The sequence below is a fragment of the Podarcis gaigeae genome, assembly GCF_964106915.1.
Source record: "Podarcis gaigeae genome assembly, chromosome: 1".
Lineage (NCBI taxonomy): Eukaryota > Metazoa > Chordata > Lepidosauria > Squamata > Lacertidae > Podarcis > Podarcis gaigeae.
Genome location: NC_139678.1, coordinates 132130316 through 132156025, shown reverse-complemented (window position 1 = coordinate 132156025; position 25710 = coordinate 132130316). Strand labels below are relative to the sequence as shown.

Below are 25710 nucleotides of genomic sequence, written 5' to 3'. Positions count from 1 at the left end.
TAATCACACAAACAATATAAATAAAGTTTCATGGAGTCATTGTAAAACAAATTTGCTGAATGAGGTAATAATAAAAAAATCTTTAAAAACCCAACTTTTTAAAATTTCCACACTGCTGTGTCATCATTTATACATTATTTACAAAAAGAAAGAAACTAAAACCAGCCATTGGCTAAGTATTGGCTGCCTCAAGTCGTGAATTGACCCACTCCCCTTCCTCCCATGCCAGTAGGAATTACATAACTGATGCTACAAAAGGAAATGTAGGTAATTTGGGGAAATGGGATCAAATAACATTTGATGCACTATGAGAGCTAAATCACCACCACAAATTTTGGGACAATGTATCTTCTATAGAAAAAATCCTGCAACCATGCTCCCCACCCCCATTGTTCAGCCTGGACACTGAGGTCCTAGAGCTATATTGTGGGTCTGATGCTAGAGCAAAGTCTTGAATCTCAAAAGCATGTAAACATGTGCTTTAAGTTCCAGAGAAGCCAATAAGCATTATGTCAATGTCAGGAAAGCATGTTCACACCTTTTGTGAATTTGAAGAAAACATAACAAAAGACGAAGCTCTGACAAGAAATCTGAATGCTTTATAAAATCACCCGTTCATTCAATATTTCTTATTCTACCTCTCTTACAATAATAAAACAGCTTAGAAACAACAAAGGTGAAAAATCAGCTACATCGTATCAGTGAAGGATATATATATATATTTAAGGAGACGAGGAACATCCCAAAAACAGTAGCCCAATAATCCCCAGAGGGCAGGACAGAGGCTGGAGATTTGGAACAGGAGACGGCAACCCCCTGGCTCCCCTTCAGCACCATAAACCTGGATTGGAGCAGATAAGGATGGTTCAGGCAGTTACCAACAAGGTGCACAAACCAGGACATGTATTTCTGAAAAGGTGCTTGGCAACCCTCCCCCGTCCCTGTAACTCTTAAGACACAGCACATATTCTGAGCCCCCTGCAGCAGCATTACAGTAAAAACAAAACCCATTAGGAGACATTCTTTAAGTCACACCTAGCCCAGCCTGTACAATCCTGCTCCTATGCAGGACTGGCCTGTATTAACCACTCGTATATATAGTACTATCTACTTCTCTTTCTTTATCCACGCAGCACCCATATTTCTGTGGAACTATTTACATTAGACAATTTATACTTGTGAAGACGGAGTGATGCTCTGCAAGTCAGGTTGTTTTTCCTGCAACAGCATTGCTTAAATCCAGTCACTGCTCCCCCCCCCCCCCGGTAAAATGTTGTAGACATTGCTTTCACAGCTGCTTCCAGAAGCACAAAGCCCCTCCTCTTCCCCGATGGGAGGTGTTGTGAGCGGGAACCGTTCCCGTGTCGGCAGGGGGGCATGTTCGCCCCCCTGCATCATCTCCCTGGCTGCCACCCCGCCCTGCAGTGGGCCAGCCAATAGGGTTGGCCTGGGGGCGGGGTTTAGCTGCATTCAAGCGGCCACAGCAGCCTCCCAGCCTCATTCTGCTTCCTGGAAGACATCGGATCACCCACCCGCCAGCCCTTTAGGCTAGGTTTGTGCTCTTGACCTCCTATGGACCTTGGTTGGTCGCCCTGGTTGCCCAGTAGGAGTTTTTATCCATTTGGCTAGATTGGCACCAGCCTCTTGGTTTTCCACCTCCCTCGTAGCAATTCGTCACAACTTTTCCGGTTTTGGCGGTTAGCCATTGGAATATGTGTTGGGGGGCAGGGTGTGGCCATCACCTACCCCGCCCCATTCTGGGTATTCCATTATAGGAATCCGGTGGTCCTGGATGCTGTCCGATGCCCTGCTGGTGGCTAGGGCCATGGCACAACCCCCAGTGACATCAGGGGAAGCTTCCAGTTGTATTTGCATCAACAAGCTCCTCCCACTGGTTGTTAACCTTAAAACGACCCTCCGCTGCACGGGTGGGGTTGGATATAGGTTGTTTGATCAATGCCTGAGCCAATACCGCTCACATGCTGTAACCAATAAAAGTTGTGGCCTTTTTCAGCCCATTAACCTAAAATACTTGGGTCTGTGTCCATTATTTCTCCACTTAGCGGGTTAGGGTCCTCGACTCACAAACGTCTTTCACTGTATGCTTCCTGAAAATGTTGTGGAGGGTGCTTGGGAGCCAGAAGCAAAGTATGCAAGAATCAGGGTCCGAACATAGCTTCTTGTCCTCCAGAATGGATCTTGTGGAATGGCTGACTTCTGGGAAGGATATTAGATAACAATTACAGGTTCAATGTTTTGGTAGCACTGAATTGTTTTTAGCTTTTGTCCCCATTGTGGGTTCTGTGGTTTTGAATTGTGAGGCACGAGTAGGAAAAAGGGTATCTTGTAGAGAAGGAATGAATGTTGAAACTGCCTGAGTGCCAGTGAAAAATCCTTTACATGCAACAACAAAATATACATTTATCTGCATTTAACACTCCTGTGGTATTTTATTTCTTTGTGACTGCATTTTCCATTGAAGGGGAAAATAACTGGAGAAAATAAAGCACAGAACTGAATTTGTGCTGAGAAGACCAGAAGAAACACCTTTGTAATGTTGTCTGGTAACTTGAGCCAAGAGTAGCCTCACAGGCACAAACTACAGTCTTTGTGCAACAATGCTTGAATTGGCCGCCTTATTCCATTGGTTTTCTGTTTTCATGTATTCAGCTCTGTGAGTATTTAAATGAAATAAAATAGCCACGGGAATTTCGCACCATGAGTCCACATTTGTGGCTTTGAAGATGTTCAGCCAGATACTAGTTTTAATGTGGCTTCCATAATACTACTTATTTGACACTAGCAATCAGCTGATGCCTTCCCTTCATCACTGCCATGTTCATCAGAACCTGGGGTTGCAGACTCTCTGGTCTTTTAGGGGAGGTGCTGTGACACCCTCCTTTGTTGGGCAAGGGACAATTTCCTAAGCTTTCTTCCTGACAGTTTAGTAAAATAAGGCTTGACAAAATACAATTTAGTGGTACAAAAACTAAGTACTTTCTGTTGACCTCATTTGGGGTACTCTTGGGCATTACCACAATGAAGGGGCTGGTGTGTCATTGTCCTGAGTGTCAGTAGTTCTCATGAACAATTGGATGCCCCATCCCAATGGTAGTTTTTTAACACATTTTGAAAATCAGATCCCAGACAATATATTTTTTAATGCTACCCACTTTAACAGCAATGCACTTTCATTTATCCCCCCCCCATTAAACTATTTTTAAAGACCTGTTTAAGTGAAAGATCAGCATAGCAGCTCACTGCATTCCACCATGCATATGTATTTTCATTGTGAAATTATACTTGTTTGTTTGTTTTAAGGGAGAATATTTGAAGTGATACCTTTAAGAAGTGCATGTGTATCATAGAAAATGTGACAGATTCTACAAGCCCAGAGTGTTAACCTTTCATGTAGCTAAAGCATAGGCATAATTGTGTTTGGACTAACACAGTTTCCTACTGGCAGTGTCAGCTCTTTAAGATACAGATAGGTAGCCGTGTTGGTCTGCCATAGTCAAAACAAAAAAAATTCCTTCCAGTAGCACCTTAAAGACCAACTCACTTTAAGGTGCTACTGGAAGGAAGCTCTTTAAGAGATTGTGTAGCAATTTGAAGTTCTCTGAATGCATATCTCCTAAGCATCTCTGTTAGGAACCCTCAAGTCTCCATCCCCATCTTAGCCTCCTTTTGGAAAGAAAGGGAAGCTTATATTTATATTTTTGCATCAATTTCATGGTCTAGGGAACCTTTGATCTAATATTTTTACTAGCATATGTATTTTAATGCTATCCATAACCACTTCTTCTTTTCCCTTTCCCTAGGAGTATACACATTAAGATGTTAACACTCCGTACATTTACATGTGCAGTTTGTTCATAATAGTATAAAAACTGTAAGGCGTAAAAAGGATTTTTTGAGCTTTGGTGTAAGCCAAACAGCGGTAGGTGATCTCAGGCCAATGTGAATTCCAGTGATTTCTCTTTTGCTAGCATTTGCACAGGACGGCAAGTATGTTTGCTATAGAGAATAGTCACATTTTGAACCAATGCCGGGATCCTCTGCTCGCAGGGGATAAGCTGAACAAGATGCACTGAACTCACAGATATACAAATACTATATATATATATTAACCACATATTTTCAAATTCAGAAGGAACATGCAGTAATATACAAGAGGGGGAAGATGAGAAGAAATTGCAACTTTCCTTAACTGACAGTTAAGCACATCAGTACAATTCACCTCTACCAAACTGAACATTTGGATTTCATTCCCTTTTCTGAAGAGCTTGACGGCATAAATCATAAGCAAGCACAGAGTTTGTCAGGTCTGAAGCTCCTATGATGGTATGTGTCAAATCAGTTGTAGCTAATCTGTCCAGGGAGAATACTGGCTTCATTACACTTGTATAGTTGAGTTCTTCCAGCATTACTGCTGTTTAATAGAACATGATTAGTCATCACGGAGAAAAAAGCATATTAGCTGAGGAGGTAGTTACATGGCACGCTTCGGTGATTGCTTGGATGTGATTGCAATATTCTTAGAAGCATCATATTATCTCAGACATGTTCTTTCAAGCCCTTGGAGCCCTCCTTTCTAAATTCACTGTCATAATTTAGTATCTGTTTAATTTTTCAGTCCAAAGAGAGGAAATCAGTTGCTGAGTATTATTTGACTGTAGCCTCCTTGGTGTAAAAACAAAATGGAAAAAATAAATAAGAATAGCTATGAAATGCAAAAAGGATTAATGAATACCGCTAAGGAAAAAATATTTCAAGCTCATTTAGGAGAATAACTACACAAAAGGCTAATTTTTTTCCATTGTGAGAAATACATTGTGTCACTTTCACCAATATAAATGTGTTGAGTTTCACCCTAAATTATTTAGATTGTGTATTGTGTCTTGGGGGGGGGGCTTGGGTTACTGCTTTTGGTTTGATTTTGTATGTTCTTGTTTGTGGCGGCTCTTGTTTGTGAACTGCCCTGAGACCTCCGGGTATAGGGCAGTGTATAAACTGAAATCATCATCATCATACAAGTAATGGCATTGCTGGAGAATTAAAATTCTGTTTAAGTTGTCTCTTCTGCTTCTTCATCTCTTTAACTAAAGGCATAGATTTCCATTGAAGATTGCGTCATGGAAGAATAAACTTATCATAAAATGGGGGAAGGACTTTAAAAGACTGGATTCCTTATATTATCTAAAATTAATATTCCCTTAAATCCCTTAAAACCGATACTGAACAGCATGATGTGGCCCACATTGACCTCCATTTGGGGGGCAAGTTTGCTTTAACCTATTAAAAGTCTGAAGAAGTGTGCATGCACACGAAAGCTCATACCAAGAACTGACTTAGTTGGTCTTTAAGGTGCTACTGGAAGGAATTTTTTTTTGTTTTGACTATGGCAGACCAACACGGCTACCTATCTGTAACTATTAAAAGTGATTAGGAAAATTATATGTGGACATAATAGATGTCAAGCACAGATTTTGCTCATGGGATTTATAACTACTGTTTTGTAAATCCATGTTTATTCATTTTAGCTGTAACTCTTTGAGAGTGCTCACGTAAAGGACCAAAAATGTGATCATTTGTTTTTGTTTTGCTTTTTGTGAAGAAAACAATTACAATTACATTTGCCAAATTTCATCATCAAACCTCTGCCATTTTTCTTTCTTTCAACAGAAAGGGTGTGGGAATGAGGTCATGTGCCCTTTTGCTTCAGTAGTCCAAGATTGTTTTGGTTTATACTACTTTATGATGATTTGTACAGTGATTATAAGGTTTGTACTATAAATATATTTTGGCACAAACAATTGTGTGAAGTAATTAATTTTTAAACTATTAACAAATGGTTAATCTTGATAATGATTTGTACTCCCAAGCACTCTGGCTCCCAAGCACCCTCCACAACATTTTCAGGAAGCATACAGTGAAATACGTTTGTGCTTCTGGAAGACAATGATCTGCCTTTCCAAACCGCATTTCCCAACACCTTTTCTGTTAACATGTGCCAGCATCTTAGACAGATATGCTTTCCATCAAAGGAAAAAATATTTCTTTGTCTGGAGTGTTTTCAAGATCTGTTACTACAATCTGCGATCCCTTAGATCCTAAATATCTGCACATTATTTCACATCAATTATAGGTTATAAATTAACAGAAGTATTTTTGCCTTACAAAAAAAATATATCAATGCATACTTATGAACATTAAAAAATTCGAATAGAACCTTTTACATACACATAACCAAAAGACACAATACACAATCTAAATAGCTGATAACTGATTTGACACATACCATCACAGGAGCTTCAGACCTGACAAACTTTGTGCTTGATTTTGATTTATGCTGCCAAGCTCTTCAGAAAAGGGAATGAAATCAAAAAGTTCAGTTTGGTAGAGGTGAATTGTATGAATGTTAAACATGTTCACATTAATGGAGCTCCCTCATCTGCTAATTCCTCTGGGTTCTACCTACAGCCACCTGTCCTTTCTGGGGGGTACAGTGGTGCCCCGCAAGACGAATGCCTCACAAGACGGAAAACTCGCTAGACGAAAGGGTTTTCCGTTTTTTGAGCTGCTTCGCAAGACGAATTTCCCTATGGGCTTGCTTCGCAAGATGAAAACGTCTTGCAAGTTTGTTTCCTTTTTCTTAACACCATTAATACAGTTGCGACTTGACTTTGAGGAGCAACTCATAGAACGCAGTGTACATAGTAGCCTTTTTTGAGGTTTTTAAAGACTTCGGTGATTTTTGAAGCTTTTCCAAAACTTCTTTTGCAGCCATTTGGTAAGTTAAGCTTTTAAAAAAATTTTGGGGGGTTTTGGATTTTGGGTTGGGGTGTTTGGAATTCAAGGACTTGGTGTTGGGGAGGGGTTTGCTGTTTTTTTAAAAAAAATTCTGGATTTGAATTTCTGTGTGCTGGGTGGCTGGGGGAACAGTTGGGGAGGGGTTTGCAAGAATATGGAAGCTTGTGTTTTTTCCCCTGCATTTTTATGATTTTCTGTGACCATTGGGACACACTGCTGTTTTTTAAAAAAAATTATGGGTTTGAATTTTGAAATGCTCTTTACAGTATGTGTGACTTTAAAGAGCACTTAATAAACTCTTGTTGTACCAAATTTGGCTTTGTTTGGGCTTTTTTTGACCATAGGAACGCATTAATTGATTTTCAATGCATTCCTATGGGATTTCGTGCTTCGCAAGACGAAAAATTCGCTAGAAGAAAAAAATTGCGGAACGAATTAATTTCATCTTGCGAGGCACCACTGTATTTCACTGCTCCACCTGGACTACTGTGACATTAACTTATGAGAGTGCTGGAGGTGAAATAGTTAAACATGTTACCCAATCAGAACCTAGGGGGGTGGAGGCAGAGGGACTATAAAACCAGCTCTAGGAGGGGTGAAGAGGAGAGTTCGTTAGGAGGTTGGCTGGAGTGGGAGTGAATTGGGATAGAGTCTGTGGGTAGGTGGAGTTAGTGTAGCGAAATAAGCTGAGTCAGGAACAGTTAGGAGCTAGGAAGACAAGTAAATATCTGAGAGGTGGTTTAGGGAGTGACAGCAGGTAGCAGAAGTTATAGGTCTGGATAGGTACCTCATGATTGTAATTGACCGAGACCGTTTATGAAACCACACGCTTGTTAAACTGCAATAAATAAACAGAAGTTTATGTTCCAATTTAACCCTGACTGGACTCAGTATTTACCAGGTAGGGCCTGGGGGGTGGCAGCAAGAAATAAAGTGGTGGCGCAGGGAACAATAGACGGTGAAACGTCCGGGGACCCCGTGTGATCCCCACAACTACTTCTCCATGGAAGACAGGGGTATCTCCACACTACTTTCAGAGTATAAGTCTTCCAGAAATCAATGCTGGTGGCATTAAGCAATGTCTACAACATTTCACCTGTTGTTTCCCTCCAGTAACTCTCATGCAGTACTTGCCTTGAGAGCTTTGCCTCGAGACACCCAGTCAATGGTCCCATGTCATGTGCTATCATTCGTGAATCCATGACCTCTCTTTGTCTTCCCCTCCCATCTACAGTTTCATCCTTTGAGTTCTTTTTATTAAAACAAATGGTTTCTGCAGTCCTCTTTTCTCCTTCTTGTCTTTTTACAGTAGCCAGGCAATTCCCACCCTCTCTGGAGAAACTGAGAACTGAGGAGAAAAGAAGGGCTATTTTACAGACTCATGGGCTTCAGCTGTGAAAGCAATGTCTACATGTCTACAACATTTCACCGGGGAGGGGGAGGGGGAGGGGGGAGCAGTGACTGGATTTAAGCAATGCTGTTGCAGGAAAACCAACCTGACTTGCAGAGCATTACTCCGTTAATGAATTAAACACTTCATTTCATTGTGTGCACCTGCAGGTATCGTGTGTCACCTCTTGCACACGCACACTCCTTGTGGTCTTTCACAAATGCAAAGGATAAATGTTGGGCATTCATCACGCTGGAGAAAATGGCTCAGAAAAGTCAGAACAAAGTTTGAATATAATTGGTGGCACCTTTAAGGCACCACAAGACTTTGTTGTTTTTGCACAATTCATCAAATATGGCTTTATATACTGCAAATACCTCTATGTAATTTTACAGCATAAATCAGGTTTCCATAGATAGATGTTCATGTATACAATAATGTACATCTATGTGCCTATTTTATATGCACAAAGTACATGAAGTGGGTCTTCACAAGTATAAATTGTCTAATGTAAATAGTTCCACAGAAAAATGGGTGCTGTGTGGATAACGAAAGAGATGTAGATAGTACTATATATACGAGTGTCTGGTTAATACAAGCCAGTCCTGACAGGAGCAGGATTGTACAGGGTGAGCTAGATGTGACATAAAGAATGTCTCCTAATGGGTTTTGTTTTTACTGTAATGCTGCTGCAGGGGGCTCAGAATATGATAGAGCTACTGTGGGGAGGGCAGTACTTAACTATTTTCCCATAGGCCATTTTCCCAATCATAATATCTCTCCCCATCTGCTTTTCTCTCTGAGGGGGAAAAAGATACGTGAGCAAAGTATCTAAGCAGCTAAAAGTATTTAGCAGGCAAATGATCAGTGGGGAAAGAGTTAAAACACCCTTTTCCTGTCGCTTCTCTAAATCTGGGGACACACCCCATACCATAGTTACATTAAAGTGAAAATAGAAAGCATTGGGAGACACACCACATCTTTCCCACTGTATCTGGTTTGGCCTAAATAAAACTAGATGCTTTGAGCAGCATGGAGAATCCTTGAAAAGGGTGAGTGCATGGTTTTCCTCTTTAAAAATAACTAAATATATCATTATAATCCTGTACTCATAACAAACATGTCACACTTCACTTATGCCACATGCAAATATGGCATAGCCAGATCTGTTGTCCCTGTGATTTAATATATTTTGATTCAATGCATGGCACTTTTACCCAAGAAGGTGGCAGGGAATGAAATGCAAGAGGAACAGTGAGCTTATGAGGCAGGAGTTGTTCTTTCAGTATCAAGTGAAGTTCTGGTTTTAGCATTGTGACTTTCAGCCAGACAGTGGCATTTGACTCTAGGAATGACAAGCTGCTCTTCTGCAGTCAGGTGTTTTGAATAAATAAATTTGAATTTCAGGTTTTAATTCCACTTGTATAGCATTTGTATACAAGTGGAATTTGCTCAGTGTTGCTGAGGAGCACACTGAGCAGGGAGTTTAAAAATTGAAAATGATGGTTGAGGTAATTGTTCTCTTAAACTTCCCCCTACTCTTCTTTCATGTATTCTAGTTTCTTCAGGTGTGAAAATAACTTTTGTTTGGGTGTGGTTGATACATATTAGGGTGAAGTAGTTATTTAGAGCACTCAATTCATATCTGAAGTTTTTGTGTTGGTAGTTAAATTACATGCTTTACTTTTTCTCATCTGGTTAACATTGGGAGAAAGAAAAGGATGCCCACCATCATCTGAAAATACTGGCTCTTGTTTTCTGACATTACTAATATGTTATGAGTACAAGATTATTACGATATATTTAGTTATTAGGAGACGGCAACGCCCTGGCTCCCCTTCAGCACCATAAACCTGGATTAGAGTAGATGAGGATGGTTCAGGCAGTTACTGGCAAGGGGCACAAACCAGGACATACCGTATGTTCCGGCGCATCAGGCGACTGGGTGTATAAGACGACACCCCAACTTTTGCTGTTAAATTATAGAGTTTGGCCGCCCGCCAAGTGCCGCCAGGGGCAGAGCATGCACCCCTGCGCTGCCTCTGCTGTAGCAGCAGCCGCCGCCGAAGGCAAGGCGTTTGGTGGGCGGAACGAAACCGAAACCCGCCACCTGGAGGGAGGCCCGGTCCGGCTCCCTCCCTCCCCCTGGGAAAAGGCCATGAGCGGCCGCCACAGCCTCACTGCCCTCACCTGTGAGGATGCCCAGCTCCTTGGAGCCCCGGCCGAAGCCGCGCACCACCTCGCCATGACAGGCTCTTCATGGAGCTCACGAGCCAAGCGAAGCTCCACACGGCCACGGCGGAGGCCGGATCCAGCTCCCACGATGACATCAGCAGCAGCAGCAGGCGGGCGAGCGCCGCGCTTGGAAGGACTTTCCGCAGTGAGACGGCCAACGAACACGCGCTGTGCCAGTACGGAGGAGGCAGGGCCTCACGCTGCGTCACAGGAGGCTGCGTCCTCTTAGTGTTCTTCCGTGATAAATTGGGAGTAGGCATAATAGGAACAACAGCAGTGCAAGGATGCCCACCATCATCTGAAAATACTGGCTCTTGTTTTCTGAAATTACTATTATGTTATGAGTACAAGATTACTACGATATATTTAGTTATTAGGAGACCCACAGCAACCCCCTGGCTCCCCTTTAACACCATAAACCTGCATTAGAGCAGATGAGGATGGTTCAGGCAGTTACTGACAAGGGGTACAAACCAGGACATACTGTATGTTCCAGTGCATTAGGCGACTGGGCGTATAAGACGACCCCCCAACTTTTGCTGTTAAATTATAGAGTTTGGTCGCCTACCAAGCGCCGCCAGGGGCAGAGCGTGCACCCCTGCACTGCCTCTGCTGTCGCAGCAGCAGCAGCCCAAGGCAAGGCGTTTGGTGGGCGGAACGAAACCAAAACCCGCCACCTGGAGGGAGGGAGGCCCAGCCCGGCTCCCTCCCTCCCTCTGGGAAAAGGCCATGAGCGGCTGCCACAGCCTCCACCTACACCACCTCGCCACGCAGGCTCTTCATGGCGCCCGTGAGATGAGCGAAGCCCCGCGCGGCCATGTCAGAGGCCGCGCTCGGAAGGACTTTCCGTGGTGAGCTGGCCAACGAACACACACTGTACCAGTACGGAACAGGCAGGGCCTCGCGCTGCGTCAGAGGCTGCGTCCCCTTAGTGTTCTTCCGTGATAAATTGGGATAAAGTGGGGCTTCGCTCGGCTTGCGGGCAAAGTGGGGCTTCACTCGGCTCGCTGGCGCCCCACTTTATCCCAATTTATCACGGAAGAACACTAAGGGGACGCAGCCTCTGACGCAGCGCGAGGCCCTGCCTCTTCCATACTGGCACAGTGTGTGTTCGTTGGCTGCCTCACCGTGGAAAGTCCTTCCGAGCGTGGAGCTAACCCGCCTGCCTGCTGCTGCCCTCATGGGAGCTGGATCCGGCCTCCGCCGTGGCCATGCGGGACTTCATTCAGCTCATGGGCGCCATGGAGAGCCTGCCGTGGCGAGGTGGTGCGCGGCTTCGGCCAGGGCTCCAGAGAGCTGAGCATCCCCACAGGTGAGGGTGGTGGAGGCCGAGGCGACCGCTCGCAGCCTTTTCCTAGAGGGAAAAGCCCCTGGCGGTGCTTGGCAGGCGACCAAACTCTATAATTTAACAGCAAAAGTTGGGGGGTCATCTTATACGCCCAGTTGCCTAATGCTCCGGAACACACGGTATGTCCTGGTTTGTGCCCCTGAACCATCCTCATCTGCTCTAATCGGTTTTGCACTGCTGCTGTTCCTATTATGGCAATCCCCATTTATAATGGGTGAACACTTAGGACAAAGCGCTCATCTGGGCAGCCGTACTGCAGGAGAATCTCAATGCACTCTTGGCTGGTGGCTTGCCTGGCATAGGCCAAAGCACCGTTTCCATGGGCATCGCGGGCCACAACGTCAGCACCGTACTGTGGAAAGAACACGCAGCATTTAGGAGCAGTAGCCGGCAGAAACGCCTGAAATAAATAATTCTCATTACCTAGTTTTAAATCTGAACAGCTTTCTGTTGTGTATCCAGCTACCATAGCCAAAGTCAGCAGCACTCGTTCCTCACTCATGGAGAAGTGAGCGTCACGCACGCTGCCCCTAGATGCGCTCGTCAACTTTCAAGAAAGAGCATTTTTAAATTAAGCAAGCTCTTTTAAACTATATACACATTTTAAGGGATATACACTTTACATTCACAAGACTTTTGTACCAGGTTGGAATATGTACATGTTAAGGGAATGTACATATTGTAAATTATGCATAATAACTGCAGAATGTACAAAATTAATACATATATACAATCCCCAAGGCTTGTAGATGGATTCAGAAACGTGCAGTTTCCTCTTCTAAAATTATTTGATTCTTGCAATAATACAACACAACAGTGATATAAACAAAAAATAAAATAAAATAAACCAACGTTGGCATTTTAACATTACCTTCTATATACATATATTAAAATATTGTTTTTCATTTTCATTTTCACCCTCTTAATTCCCTGTGACTTCCCTCCACCTGTGTTTGGCATCATTAAATTTAATATAGTATCTTAAAATTGTGTTTGAGCAATATATTAATACTATTAATTGCTGCCGTCATTTCTAATTGAATTCTAATTGAAATTTTGATTCTTCTTTTTGGAATCCATTTTTTGTCTGCTTTAAATATATCATTTAATTGATAATATTGTAACCAGCTCGTACAATGGTGAGAAATTTCTTCATAAGATTTCGATTCTAACTGTCCTTGTTCTTCTTTTAATAATTGTTTTTATGTTGCCCAATTTGTATCCATATTTTTCTTTTTTATCGAAATTGCCTCTAATGGTGCGGCCCACCATGGAATCTTTGGCTCGAATAAATTTTGATACTTCATCCAAATTTTAAATAAAGAATTTCTGATTATATAATTTGAAAATCAATGATGTACATTTGTCTTATTATAAACTAAACAGGTGTGCCATCTGTACCTGTTGTTGAATCCCTCTAAGTCCAATATGTCCATATTTCCCTCTATTTCATCCATTTAATATTGTTTTATATTTCACAATTTAGTAAAGTTGATAATTGATTTTGCAAAAGTTTATTTTTTTGGCTTGCACTCACATTCTTTGGATGTTTGGCTAATATTTTTTCATTCTCTTCTATTTCATTTCTAATTTGACCCATTTCCCCCTCTCTGCTTCTTCTTTGTATCATATTTTGTTGGATATAAAGTTCTCTTATATAGGCCTTGCTTGAGTCCCGTATCGCCCTGATGTCTGTTTAATGTGCCATGTTTATTCGGATAAATTCCTTAAGAAGTTGTGCTTTGTTTAAAAATGTTTCATCATTTAGAATTTTTTCATTCATTCTCCATCTTCTTTTTATTTGCCTGTTATTTTTTCATTCTAACGTAATTGAATTGTGGTCTGTTATTGATTTGGGTTATATTTCTATTTTTTTTAATCTTCAAAATTAAATTAATTGATGTCCATATTCCATCTATTCTTCCTACTGATTATCTAGCCTCTGAATAATGTGTGTATTTTTTTTCCTTTGGATGTCTGGGTCTCCACGCATCTTTTAAATTTAGGTTGTCCACCATTTGAAAAAATGTGTGTGGGAGTCTTCCCTCTTTCTCTCTGTTCGATTTAATTCCACTGAGGTAACACCATTAAAATCTCCTAGTAGGGTAATTTCTTTATTTATATATTCTAATAATTTTTCTTCCACTGATTTAAAGTACAGTGGTACCTCGGGTTAAGGACTTAATTCGTTCCGGAGGTCCGTTCTTAACCTGAAACTGTTCTTAACCTGAAGCACCACTTTAGCTAATGGGGCCTCCTCCTGCTGCTGCTGCCCGATTTCTGTTCTCATCCTGAAGCAAAGTTCTTAACCCGAGGTACTATTTCTGGGTTAACGGAGTCTGTAACCTGAAGCGTATGTAACCTGAAGTACCACTGTAACATGTTTTATTCCCATTTGGGGCATAAATTCCTATCACAAATATTTTTTCTTTTCCATTCCTTAACTGTATTCCCAATAATCTACCTTCTTCATCCTTAAAGATTTGTTTTGCCTCTATTTTAGGGTTTGTATACATTACAATTGCCTTTTCTTTTTGTCTGAGAAGGTGAATTCTGTTCCAAGTTTTTAATTGATCAATACTCTTCTATGTTTTCTGGCCACATGAGTCTCCTGCAAGCAGATTACATGCAGAGTTTCCTCTTCATGGGTGGATTATGTGCATATTCTCCATGTGGCCTGGTGAATGTGCAGAATGGCCAGTTGTTTTGCCCATTAACTGTTCCACTTATATTTCCCCTAATGCATATATACCACCACAACAACACTCCAAACATTTGTATCAAATCAAACACATAAGCTGTACTATATGGCCTGGATAAACCAAAGTGACAATTCAAACCCATTAATGCAGGGCTACTCTCTCAAATTCATGTGGCACATACTCACCCAAATTAACAGTTGCACCAACACTACATTTCCTTTCCGGCATGCTATATGTAAGGCTGAACGCCCATCTCCATCTCCACAGGTTTCATTGACTTCTTCTCGTGTCCCATGAGCAAGAAGCAGGATGACTGTTCGCAAATCTTCCTCCGCAGTTGCTCTTAGCAGGTACTGGCCTAAGGAAAACTCGGAGCACTGCAGTGCAGCAAGGAAGAGCTTCTGCTCATATTTTGCTCGGATCCAGTGCTCTTTTTCTTCCCTAGGGAAGCAAACAAACATAACATTCACTATTAGATCATGCATCCCCTACAGATTCATCCTTGTGTTAAGTTTCTTCTAATACATGCCTAGAAACCAGAGGCCTTTCTTCTTGGAATAACAGGTTTGGAATTGCCCAAGAAAGATGTTAAATTATTTTTGTATGCCACAACTGCTGCTTGTATTTTGTCAGCTAAAAAGTGGAAAACCCAAGAATTACCAACAATAATAATTATAATAATAATTTTTTATTTATACCCCGCCCTCCCCAGCCAAGGCCGGGCTCAGAGAGGCTTACAAGCAATAATAAAAACAAGATGAATGGTTACAACTTAAAAACAAAAATAAAATACAACATTAAAATAATGGAACATTAAAATATTAAAATGTAGCCTCATCGCAGGAGGAGAAGGAAAAGAAAGAAAGAGGAGGGGGAAAAAGAGAGAGAGGGAGGGAGGGAATCAAATTGGCTCCAAGGCAAAGGCCAGGCGGAACAACTCTGTCTTACAGGCCCTGCGGAAAGAAATCCGATCCTGCAGGGCCCTGGTCTCATGAGGCAGAGCGTTCCACCAGGCCGGAGCCAGAGTTGAAAAGGCCCTGGCTCTGGTTGAAGCCAATCTAACTTCTTTAGGGCCTGGGACCACTAGGGTGTTGTTATTTATGGACCTTGAGGCTCTCCGTGGGGCATACCGGGAGAGGCGGTCCTGTAGGTACGAGGGTCCTAGGCCGTGAAGGGCTTTAAAGGTCAAAAGCAGCACCTTAAATCTGACCCTGTACTCCACCGGGAGCCAGTGCAGCTTGAAAAGCACTGGGTGAATATGCTCCCATGGCAGAGAACCCGTGAGGAGCCTCGCTGCAGCATTCTGTACCCGCTGGAGTTTCTGGGACAGCTTCAAGGGCAGCCCCGCATAGAGCGAATTACAGTAGTCAAGCCTGGAGATGACCGTCGCATGGATCACTGTGGCCAGGTCGGGGCGGGAAAGGTAAGGGACCAACTGCTTGATGCGGCGAAGGTGGAAAAATGTCGCCTTGGCTGTTGCTGTAACTTGCGCCTCCATGGAAAGGGAGGCATCAAGGATTACTCTTAACGGACGGCAATGGCACTAATTGGGCCCCCGCAAGAGAAGGGAGTTGGTCCCTCATCCCCATGCCATCCCGACCTAGCCATAGGACCTCTGTCTTCGAAGGATTTAGTTTCAATCGGCTCCCACAAAACCATCCAGCCACAGCTTCCAAGCATCTGGTCAGTGCGTTCGGGGCCGAGTCAGTGTGGCCATCCATCAGCAGATAGAGCTGAGTGTCATCAGCATATTGGTGACAGCCCAGCCCAAAGCTCCGGATAATCTGGGCAAGGGGGCGCATAAAGATGTTAAAAAGCACCGGGGAGAGAATTGCGCCCTGCGGCACTCCACACACCAAGGAGTGGCGCGACGACATTTCCCTCCCTAGTGCCACCCTCTGTCCCCGACCAGAGATAAAAGAGCACAACCAGTTACGGGCTATGCCCTGTATCCCCACGTCTGCAAGGCGGTGGTCCAGAAGATCATGATCGACCATGTCAAAGGCTGCTGACAAATCTAAAAGGATCAGCAGTCCTGACCCGCCTCGATCCAGTTGTCTACGGAGATCATCTGTTAGGGCAACCAGAGCCGTCTCCGTCCCAAAACCAGGACAGAAACCAGACTGAAATGGATCTAATGCCGATGTTTCCTCCAGAAACCTACCAAGCTGTTCAGCAACCGCTCTCTCAATTACCTTACCCAGGTATGGAAGATTTGAAACTGGGTGGTAATTGGATAGGCCTAAGGGATCTAATGAAGTTTTTTTTAAGAGTGGACACACCACTGCTTCCTTCAATTCCCCTGGGAATGTCCCCGTGTCAAGGGACAAATTGATAATTTCAACCAGGGGGGTCTGCACAACATCTGGACACTCCCTAATCAGCCAAGACGGGCACGGATCAAGCAGGCAGGTGGTGGGCCTACCAACTTGGAGGAATCTATCCACATCAGTAGGGAGTATCCGATCGAAATGGTCCAACACTGGACCTGAAGTCAGTCGAGGGGGATTCAATAGAAGAATGGCAGATGAAGATGATGGATTTTTCAGAGCTAGCTGACCTAACCAGAAGAGTCTGCGACCAGAAGGAGGAGGAGTATCAGGAAGAATGGAATAAATTTAATGATTATTTAGTTAAATTTGTTAAATTAAATTAACTGGAAATAGCTTGCAGGTACTTAATGGGTTTAGGATTTTATTTATGTTAAGTGATGAAGTAATATGTTTAATTCTATAAGGTGTAGGATGTTAATGTTTAAGTTAAATTTCATAAAAATTGGGATTTGGAAAAGTGTTAAAAGGACATGCAGTGGAAGGGGAAGTCAGTTAACAAAGTTAATAACTGTAATTTTCAATAAGGCTATGATTTATGTTTGTTTTGTTTGTTTGTCTTGTGTGTTTGTTTGTTTTTTATAATATTGTTTTTTAATATATTATTTTTGGGGGGGAAGTAACACATGCCTAGTTTTGCAGATAATCTGGACAATCTAATAGTTGGGTTGAAATGAGGGCATTTTTAATGTTAGCAGTTTTTTTTATTTTAAAAAACCCCAGACACTTGAAATTCTGGTTTTTATTTTCTTTTGGATAAAAATAGCAAGAGAACATTTGTATATTGTGGAAATAAGCTATTTATTCCACTTTCTAGGATATCTGGGCCACAAGTAAGAAAGACAGAATGGTAAGAATGTAGATTTATGGTTCAAATACACCACAACGCTAATATATGCCATGTAATTCACCAGAGGTCAGGGGAAAATGCCATCTCTACATATAAGAAAGAACAGTAAATACAGATGCATCCTCTGAATTACACAAATGCTCCCACAGGCCATTCTCCTACATCAGCCCTCCCCAACCAGGTGCCCTCCAAATGTTGGAATCCAGCTCCCATCATGCACAACTAGCATGGCCATTGGTCGGCGATAATGGGAGTATTACAAAACATATGGGCAACTCCAGGTTGGAGGAGGCTGTCCTAGATGATACAAACACAATGTGGCAAGTTTAATGCATTTGGCTGGGGGCCCTTTCATACCCTATACAGGGGTGTAGCTTGGCGTGGAGAAAGAAAGTGGATGTCTTTTGCTGGGCATACACTTGCTGGGAAGCAGCACTTTTGCAGTTGCCAATGATGGCACATTGGCAGAACAGACAAGAGTATCTTTATGTATGATAGTATGCACTGTGTACATGGTCACACACCAGTGTGAAATACTATAGTGTTTCTATAGTTGTTTTGATTTTGTGTGGAGTGCCCTACCTGGGTGGATGGAGCAGCCAAGTAATTTTGCGGTCCCCGAGAGGGGGCAATGACAATAAAATTATTATTATTATTATTATTATTATTATTATTATTATTATTATTATTATTATTACATCCTTGAAGATAAAACACTGATTGAATGGGAGAAAGAAATGGGCACTGTTGGTCTCTCAGACTCCTACAACTTATCACATATATGGATTCCAATATTCAGGGGAGAGTGACACTGCTTCTGTAGCCGAAATGACACCAGGAGTGTACAAGAGGAAGATGCCATCGAACTTGGGGTGGGCAGGGGGGAACGTGGAGGCTTGCAAAACTACAAAAAGTCTTTACAAATATATCCTGACGGGGAACCAGGAAATGGGCTCAATGAAGAATGAGCATACTCAGTGACCACAGAATTCTGGAAAATTAGCAGAGGGGTAATAGAATGGAGTATCTGGTTCCTGCCAAGGTTACAGTAGACTTGCAGAAACTGATCCCAAATAAAGTTACTTTTGAAGACATCCTTGTTCATTGTGGTAATGTCTTTAAAAGGAAAGCCACTTCAGCCCAAAGTAAGGAAGTGTGCTCATGCCTTGGCTTTAGTTCTTCAAGTACAAAAATAAACAGTCCTTTGAGGTTTTGCAGCAATGCTTACCCTTCTTCTAGTAATGTAGTGTCAGGTTAGCTTTAATCTGTTTTCAAATGCTTATGTAAACAGGTCATTTACAAAGTAAATCTGGATTAGTTTTGCATCACTTCATGGTGAGCAAGGATGACCTTAACATAACCTCCCTGAATACTTTTACGCAAACCTTCCCACATAATGTGCTCCACAAAGGTAAGAGATTTCATATATAAAGGACATTCTCCCACCCTCACATATCTGAAGCAGGATGCTACCAAATAGCTGGGAAAAATTTTTATTTCTTTTTGTGAACATGATTTTTATTGTTTTTTCCAAACTTTAAAAATAAAAAATAGACTGGGTACCATTTCAGTATATTTTGGAACACTTGCAGTTCAATCTTATACATGTCTAATTCAGAAGTAAGCCCCTCTCATTTCAACAGAGCTCACTTCCACATAAGTGAGTACACAATTGTTGCCTTGGTCTGTAAGCAACAAAATTAATTAACGATGTCTGTGTGTGAGTAGAACAGACTTCTGCTTGTATAACAGGGACTTCATTTTCCTCTGCTCTCTCTCCTCTGAAAATTTGCTCAAGGGGGTTGGGGGACCATTCAGTACACATTTGGGGGCTGCAGGGGGATGAGACAGGATGGTGAAGCCCCATGGAATGGGCAGAAGTCCACTTACACAATGCTGGAAAAACCTAGACAGCATCTTAAAAAACAGAGACATCACCTTGCCGACAAAGGTCCATATAGTTCAAGCTATGGTTTTCCCAGTAATGATGTATGGAAGTGAGAGCTGGACCATAAAGAAGGCTGATCACCGAAGAACTGATGCTTTTGAATTATGGTGCTGGAGGAGACTCTTGAGAGTCCCATGGACTGCAAGAAGATCAAACCTCTCCATTCTGAAGGAAATCAGCCCTGAGTGCTCACTGGAAGGACAGATCCTGAAGCTAAGGCTCCAGTACTTTGGCCACCTCATGAGAAGAGAAGACTCCCTGGAAAAGACCCTGATGCTGGGAAAGATGGAGGGCACAAGGAGAAGGGGACAACAGAGGACGAGATGGTTGGACAGTGTTCTCGAAGCTACCAGCATGAGTTTGACCAAACTGCGGAAGGCAGTGGAAGACAGGAATGCCTGGTGTGCTCTGGTCCATGGGGTCACGAAGAGTTGGACATGACTAAATGACTAAACAACAACCACCAAAAAGCTCTTGGGGTACTTTACAAAAAGAAGTTATAACCAGGATGTATAAAAACAGACCTAAGGTATTTGTTAAAAGTTTAACAGAAAATAATAGGGTACTGAAAACAATAGTGCAAAGAAGCCCCCAAAAAGCATTAAAAATCTAAAAAGTCTAGGAAAATACAAAAGTCTTCATCTAATCCAAAAATACTATAATTGATGTACCAGGTGAGCCTCTCTGGCTAGGGAATCTCACAACTGGAGCACTACAGCTGTAAAGGCCCTTGCAGAGCTCATCTGGTAGGGACACTCTGAGAAAGGTCTCTGAGCTTATGGTCTTCACAGGTATGTATGGGAGAAGATACTTCAAGTAACTGGTCCTCAAGCTGTTTATGATTGTAAAGGATTAATACCAGCAGCCTGGAAATACCTTCATCAGCCTGGTAATGGACTGAGAGCCAGTGCAGCAGCAAAGCACAGGCATAGATAGCATGGTTGTTATCAGCCAGTCCCTGATTACAATCCTGCTTTTGGAAGCAGATCTATTATGATCAGTAATGCTTTATAATATAGTACACTATAATATATAACACATTGCAGTAACCCAATTAGGAGGTTACCAGAACATGGATAATTGTACCTCTATGTTGGTGTATTATTATTAATAATGTGTTCTGAGTTACTAAGGCCACTTAAGCTCAAGAGGGTGTGAAAAATCCAATAGCACTCTCAAAGTACACATCAGATTATTTAAGGGGAAGCACCACCACCGCCAAACAGGCTGAACCACTGACCACTCAGTGATCAGACAAACCACCCAGTATTAGCACTTCACTCTTGTCTGGCTTCAGCCTCAGTTTATTGGCCCTCATCCAATCCATGACAGCACCTATGCACTGGTTCTGAACACCCAACTGCCTCAACTGGATTTGCTGAAAGGGAGCTGGGTGTAATTCACATATTGGTGACACCTCGGTCCACATCTTCATGTAGATCAGGGACATCCAGCTTCCAAGAGACTGTGATCTACTGACACGATTAAAATCTGGTAGTGATCGACCATGCCACAGAGTCTCCCAGCTCACTAATCTGTTAACTTTTCAGTTTTCAGCACCTCCTCTTCCCAGTCTGTGTCTTGTGCGCTGACCTGCATCTGACCCAGCTCTGACAGCTGGCACCTCCAAATGGGTTCTAGATTACGTTCCCATTAAATCAGGATGCTGGGAAGGAAATACCCACAACCATATCCCTGTAGTAAGGTGCAAAGGAGGGGCACAAATAATAATAATAATAATAATAATAATAATAATAATAATAATAATAACAATAAATTTTATTTATACCCTGCCCTCCCCAGCCAAAGGCCGGGCTCAGGGCGGCTAACAACCAATAATAAAAACAAGCTGAATGAATACAACTTTAAAAAAAAAGATTAAAATACAACATTAAAACATTAAAATGCAGCCTCATCAATGGAGGAGAAAGGAAAAGAAGGGGGTGTCAAATTGGCTCCAAGCCAAAGGCCAGGCGGAACAACTCTGTCTTATAGGCCCTGTGGAAAGAAATCAGATCCTGCAGGGCCCTGGTCTCATGAGACAGAGCGTTCCACCAGGCGGGAGCCAGTGTTGAAAAGGCCCTGGCTCTGGTTGAGGCTAATCTGACTTCCTTAGGGCCCGTGACCTCTAGGATGTTGCTATTTATGGACCTTAAGGTCCTCCGTGGGGCATACCGGGAGAGGCGGTCCCGTAGGTACGAGGGTCCTAGGCCGTGAAGGGCTTTAGAGGTCAAAACCAGCACCTTAAATCTGACTCTGTACTCCACTGGGAGCCAGTGCAGGTGGAAAAGCACTGGGTGAATCTGCTCCCATGGCAGAGACCCCGTGAGGAGCCTCGCTGCAGCATTCTGCACCCGCTGGAGTTTCTGGGACAGCTTCAAGGGCAGCCCCGCATAGAGCAAATTACAGTAGTCAAGCCTAAAGTAGTCAAGGTGACCGTCGCATGGATCACTGTGGCCAGGTCGGAGCGGGAAAGGTAAGGGACCAACTGCTTGATGCGGCGAAGGTACAAAGAAGAGCAGTAGTGTAGGGGTTGCAACTTTTTATGTTGCGGGTTGCATTCTCTTGGGGATAATCCATCAAGGGCTGCAGGCCAGTAATGGGCAGAGCTAGAGCTGAAAATTGGTCAACCTAGAGAGAAAAATGGTAGTCAATATAGAAAGAATTATTTGGAGTTGGGGTGGGAACTCACAAGGCAGAGATTAAGATGACTAAATCAAGACTTGGACAGCACTGGGCTACATAGTGGTTTGGAATGGTGGGTGTGTTGTTTACTGTATTTCACTTAATTCACTTTCTTTCATTGGATGACTTAAGCTGATGCCAGATTCAATGTACCTGGCTAAGACTAGAAATCACTTCAAAGAGCACAAACACTAAATTGTTGGTCTGGTATCACAGACTGTTGCTGGGATCCACAGCTTATTTTGGTTCAGATTTCATTTTCCCCAAGGAAGGCCAGCCCAAGAGCAGAGTTGTCAGCACTAGATCACTTAACCTCATTCCAATCCCCTTGAGGACCACTGTTCGCATACCCTGTTAGCTAATGAACTAAAAAATGAATTATTAGAGCAGTATGCAATAAGCAGAAAGGAGGCGGCACAGTACTTCATTTTAGCCAGTGCTGACATACCTTTAAATAAATCAGTTGTATGAGAGTGAGGGGAAATGAGAGGAAGAGCAACTAATCAGCAAAGAGATAGTGAACCTCACCCTAGAAGTGAAAGATACATGCAACTGAACATCTGCTCTAAATGTTTTTCTTTCTTTTATGCAAAACTTCTCTTTCATTAAAGCATCATGTTAAAATCACAGTAGCCAACACCAGCCCCCACCTAACTAGTTGTCAACCTAGTTAGTTGTCTTATTTGATTGCAATTGAAATTTTATAATCTATTTCACTGGGATCACAAAACGGGTTAAGACTAACACACTAAAATATTAAGCAATGCTCTGATACAACCCTGGGAAATCCAAGAACATATCAAGTGGTAGGATACAGACTTTCTTTCAGTAACTTGATTCAAAATACATTTCAAAATACTGGAATAACACTGTTCCAACTTATCGGTGATTCAAATAAGGAACCATTAACACTAAATATAGAAGTAGAAAAAAGTAGAAATATAGTTAATAAGACCAGACAATACTTAGTAGAAATCAAATCTCTTTTCCTTTCAACCTGTTACTGTTAGAAATTGAAAGCCTTGTTTATAACAAAGCCTTGATATAACTGGATGCAAATAATCATGCTGCCTCCTCCTCTATGCCAGAGAAGTGATGATGCATTAAGGCCTGACGAAACAGCACCATCAATTTCCTGGCTTTAATATGCATCTCTACCATCAATGAACTCTAAGCATCTTTTAATGCAAATAATGGAAACAGAGCCCTGCTTCCGACTTGGCATATGGGCTACTCAAAAACAGCACAAAAGCCTTTCGTTTATTTAGCTCCTTGAAGATAACATCCAATTACTTAAATTACTCTGCCATTTGCGCCATATCATTGTCATCTGAAAACAAATAAACCAGAAAAACGTTGGTGGGGATGAAGTGAAGGGGGAAGAAAAATGGACAGGAGGCAAACAGCAGATACATTTCTGACAACCATTTTGCTTCACAAACTTGACTGTGCTTTGCCATCACAGCATGGCAGAGCATAAATATTCAGTTATGAGTTCATGCCCTGGACATATCAAATCATATTTCCAATGCAATATTACACTTTTTTTTTAAAAAAAGTGAAGATTCTATATTTATTCACTTGACATCTACTCAGGTATGCTGCTTTGAATGTTCACTGTCTCTTTTAACTTTCCCTTATGTCCTTTTCAATTCTTTCCTAACATTGTCCTTGGACAAATTTTATGCAGTGATAGAAATGTAAAATTCAAACCACTTTTACTCTGTATCTGTGTGATACAGCAATACTGGAATTGTCACATAATAAATAAGGAGCTTTGTAGGCTTATTGCAAAAAATTGTCATCCGAGATCTAATGTCATTAGGACTTAAGATTCACGATCTTTTGAGCAGTTGGGTTTTTCACACAACTTTCCATAAAAAGCTTTTTTCAACACATGGTACCTAAATATACATTTCACACAATAGGCAGAAGAAACCATAAATGTTGGGAGGTAGTGATGATTACAGCTTCTTGAGAAGTGCAGCTGTATACATGTTCAATGCATTGCCACTGTACATTTTTAGGGCAGTCCTACATGTTATTTTTAACCAAAATGGTTTCCTGGGGTTGCTTTTCCTCCCTGTCCTTTTCTGCAATGTTTAGAAAATCTCCCGTGTTGTTGCATTTATGTGTTGTAGTTTTCCTTCAAGAATTAAGAATTCCCATGCGTTAGAATGGGAATATGCTCTTGGTGGCATCTCTTTGCCATGTCTCAATGTGCAATTCATGCGTATATTTAACAAAGTACCTAAAAATGTAAAGTGTACCTAAGTGAACACTATGCCTTAATGCTGTGCTAAAAACATCCAGTCACTCCATACATCAATTTATGATGCTGGGAAGGAAAGCTTTACAACCAACTTTGCAAAACCACTATAATTAAAAGTTCTTTTCATGCAAATTACACACAGAAATATGAACAAAATATTAAAACATGCAGATTTCTGGATTTCCATTGCTCTGAGACAACAGAACAGAAATACTTACGACAAGCTAAGCAGTACCCTAAAAACAAAGGAAAATAATTGGCCTTATTTGCTAGCCACTGATAAATAGACAAAAATATGTCTTGTCCTACCACAAACTATCAATCTGTCCCATTTAGTATCCTAAAATGTCTTAATTTAGTAATCTAGGCAGTATGTCAACACAACTTGATGAAATGCCTCATAATCCAGACCCTTACTTTACTGCAATACTTCTGGCTCCTAGAAAAATGTACAGGAGAATTATGCTGGCACAAAGATTGTGGGGTTTAGTAGACAGATGGCTTGGAGGAGCAAGTAAGGAAGAGGGCATGTTGGTTGCACGGGGGTACAGTGGGAAGAGGGAAAGGCAAATTCAGTTTTGCAGTAATGACTGAAATGGACCAGGGTGAGAGAGGAAGAGAGAGAAAAGAGCTAGCTGCAAGGAATTTCCCAAAACTGTCTTCCTGCCTCAAGCAAAGCAGGAACTGGAAGGGACGCATGGAAGAAGGGCTGGGAACAATATGCTGAGTAAACAGAGGGGCTTCCTCTGTCTCTGCAGGAGAAGCCCCAAGCCTTTGGCAAAGTGAGTGCTTAGCAGTTGGCTGCTTCCTTTGCATGCATTCCTTCCCTCTTTGCCTGCGTTGCTAAGGGGAAAGGAGCATAGGCCCTCAAGGGATACAAGTTCCTTGCAAACCAGAGGGATGCAGACAGCAAACAAAGACCAATGGATGCCGATTCTCTAATTACTGAAAGCTTGTAGGGAAACCCGCCACTAAACAGTGCCTGCTGACAAAATACAAGAATTTATGTGCACTGAGAAGTGGAAGAACAGGAATAAATTTCTTTGTGCCTCCCGGTCAATACTATATGTGTTTTCAAACCTGCAGGGTGTTTTATGAGACTTAAAAACAAACAATAATCATTAATTAAATAAAACC

At 42.1% G+C, this 25710-nt stretch overlaps 1 protein-coding gene and 1 long non-coding RNA gene across 5 annotated transcripts in view; both read right to left on the bottom strand.

Moving 5' to 3' along the window:
* Positions 1-721: 721 nt before the first annotated feature.
* LOC310833259 lies at positions 722-3054 on the bottom strand. The gene is made up of 2 exons (XR_014558610.1): positions 1568-3054; positions 722-1505 (listed from the first exon to the last, which is right to left on the bottom strand). It is a non-coding gene; the product is annotated as an uncharacterized lncRNA (long non-coding RNA).
* Positions 3055-11905: 8851 nt separating this feature from the next.
* Positions 11906-25710, bottom strand: part of AGAP1 (ArfGAP with GTPase domain, ankyrin repeat and PH domain 1) — a 316238-nt gene continuing 302433 nt past the window's right edge. For all 4 annotated transcript variants that reach the window (XM_083706024.1, XM_083706025.1, XM_083706026.1 and 1 more), the window contains 2 exons: positions 14674-14929; positions 11906-12138 (listed from right to left, as the gene is read on the bottom strand). In XM_083706024.1, the coding sequence (XP_083562150.1) occupies positions 11992-12138; positions 14674-14929 (403 nt within the window). In that variant the 3' untranslated portion in view covers positions 11906-11991. The remainder of the gene's footprint in view (positions 12139-14673; positions 14930-25710) is intronic.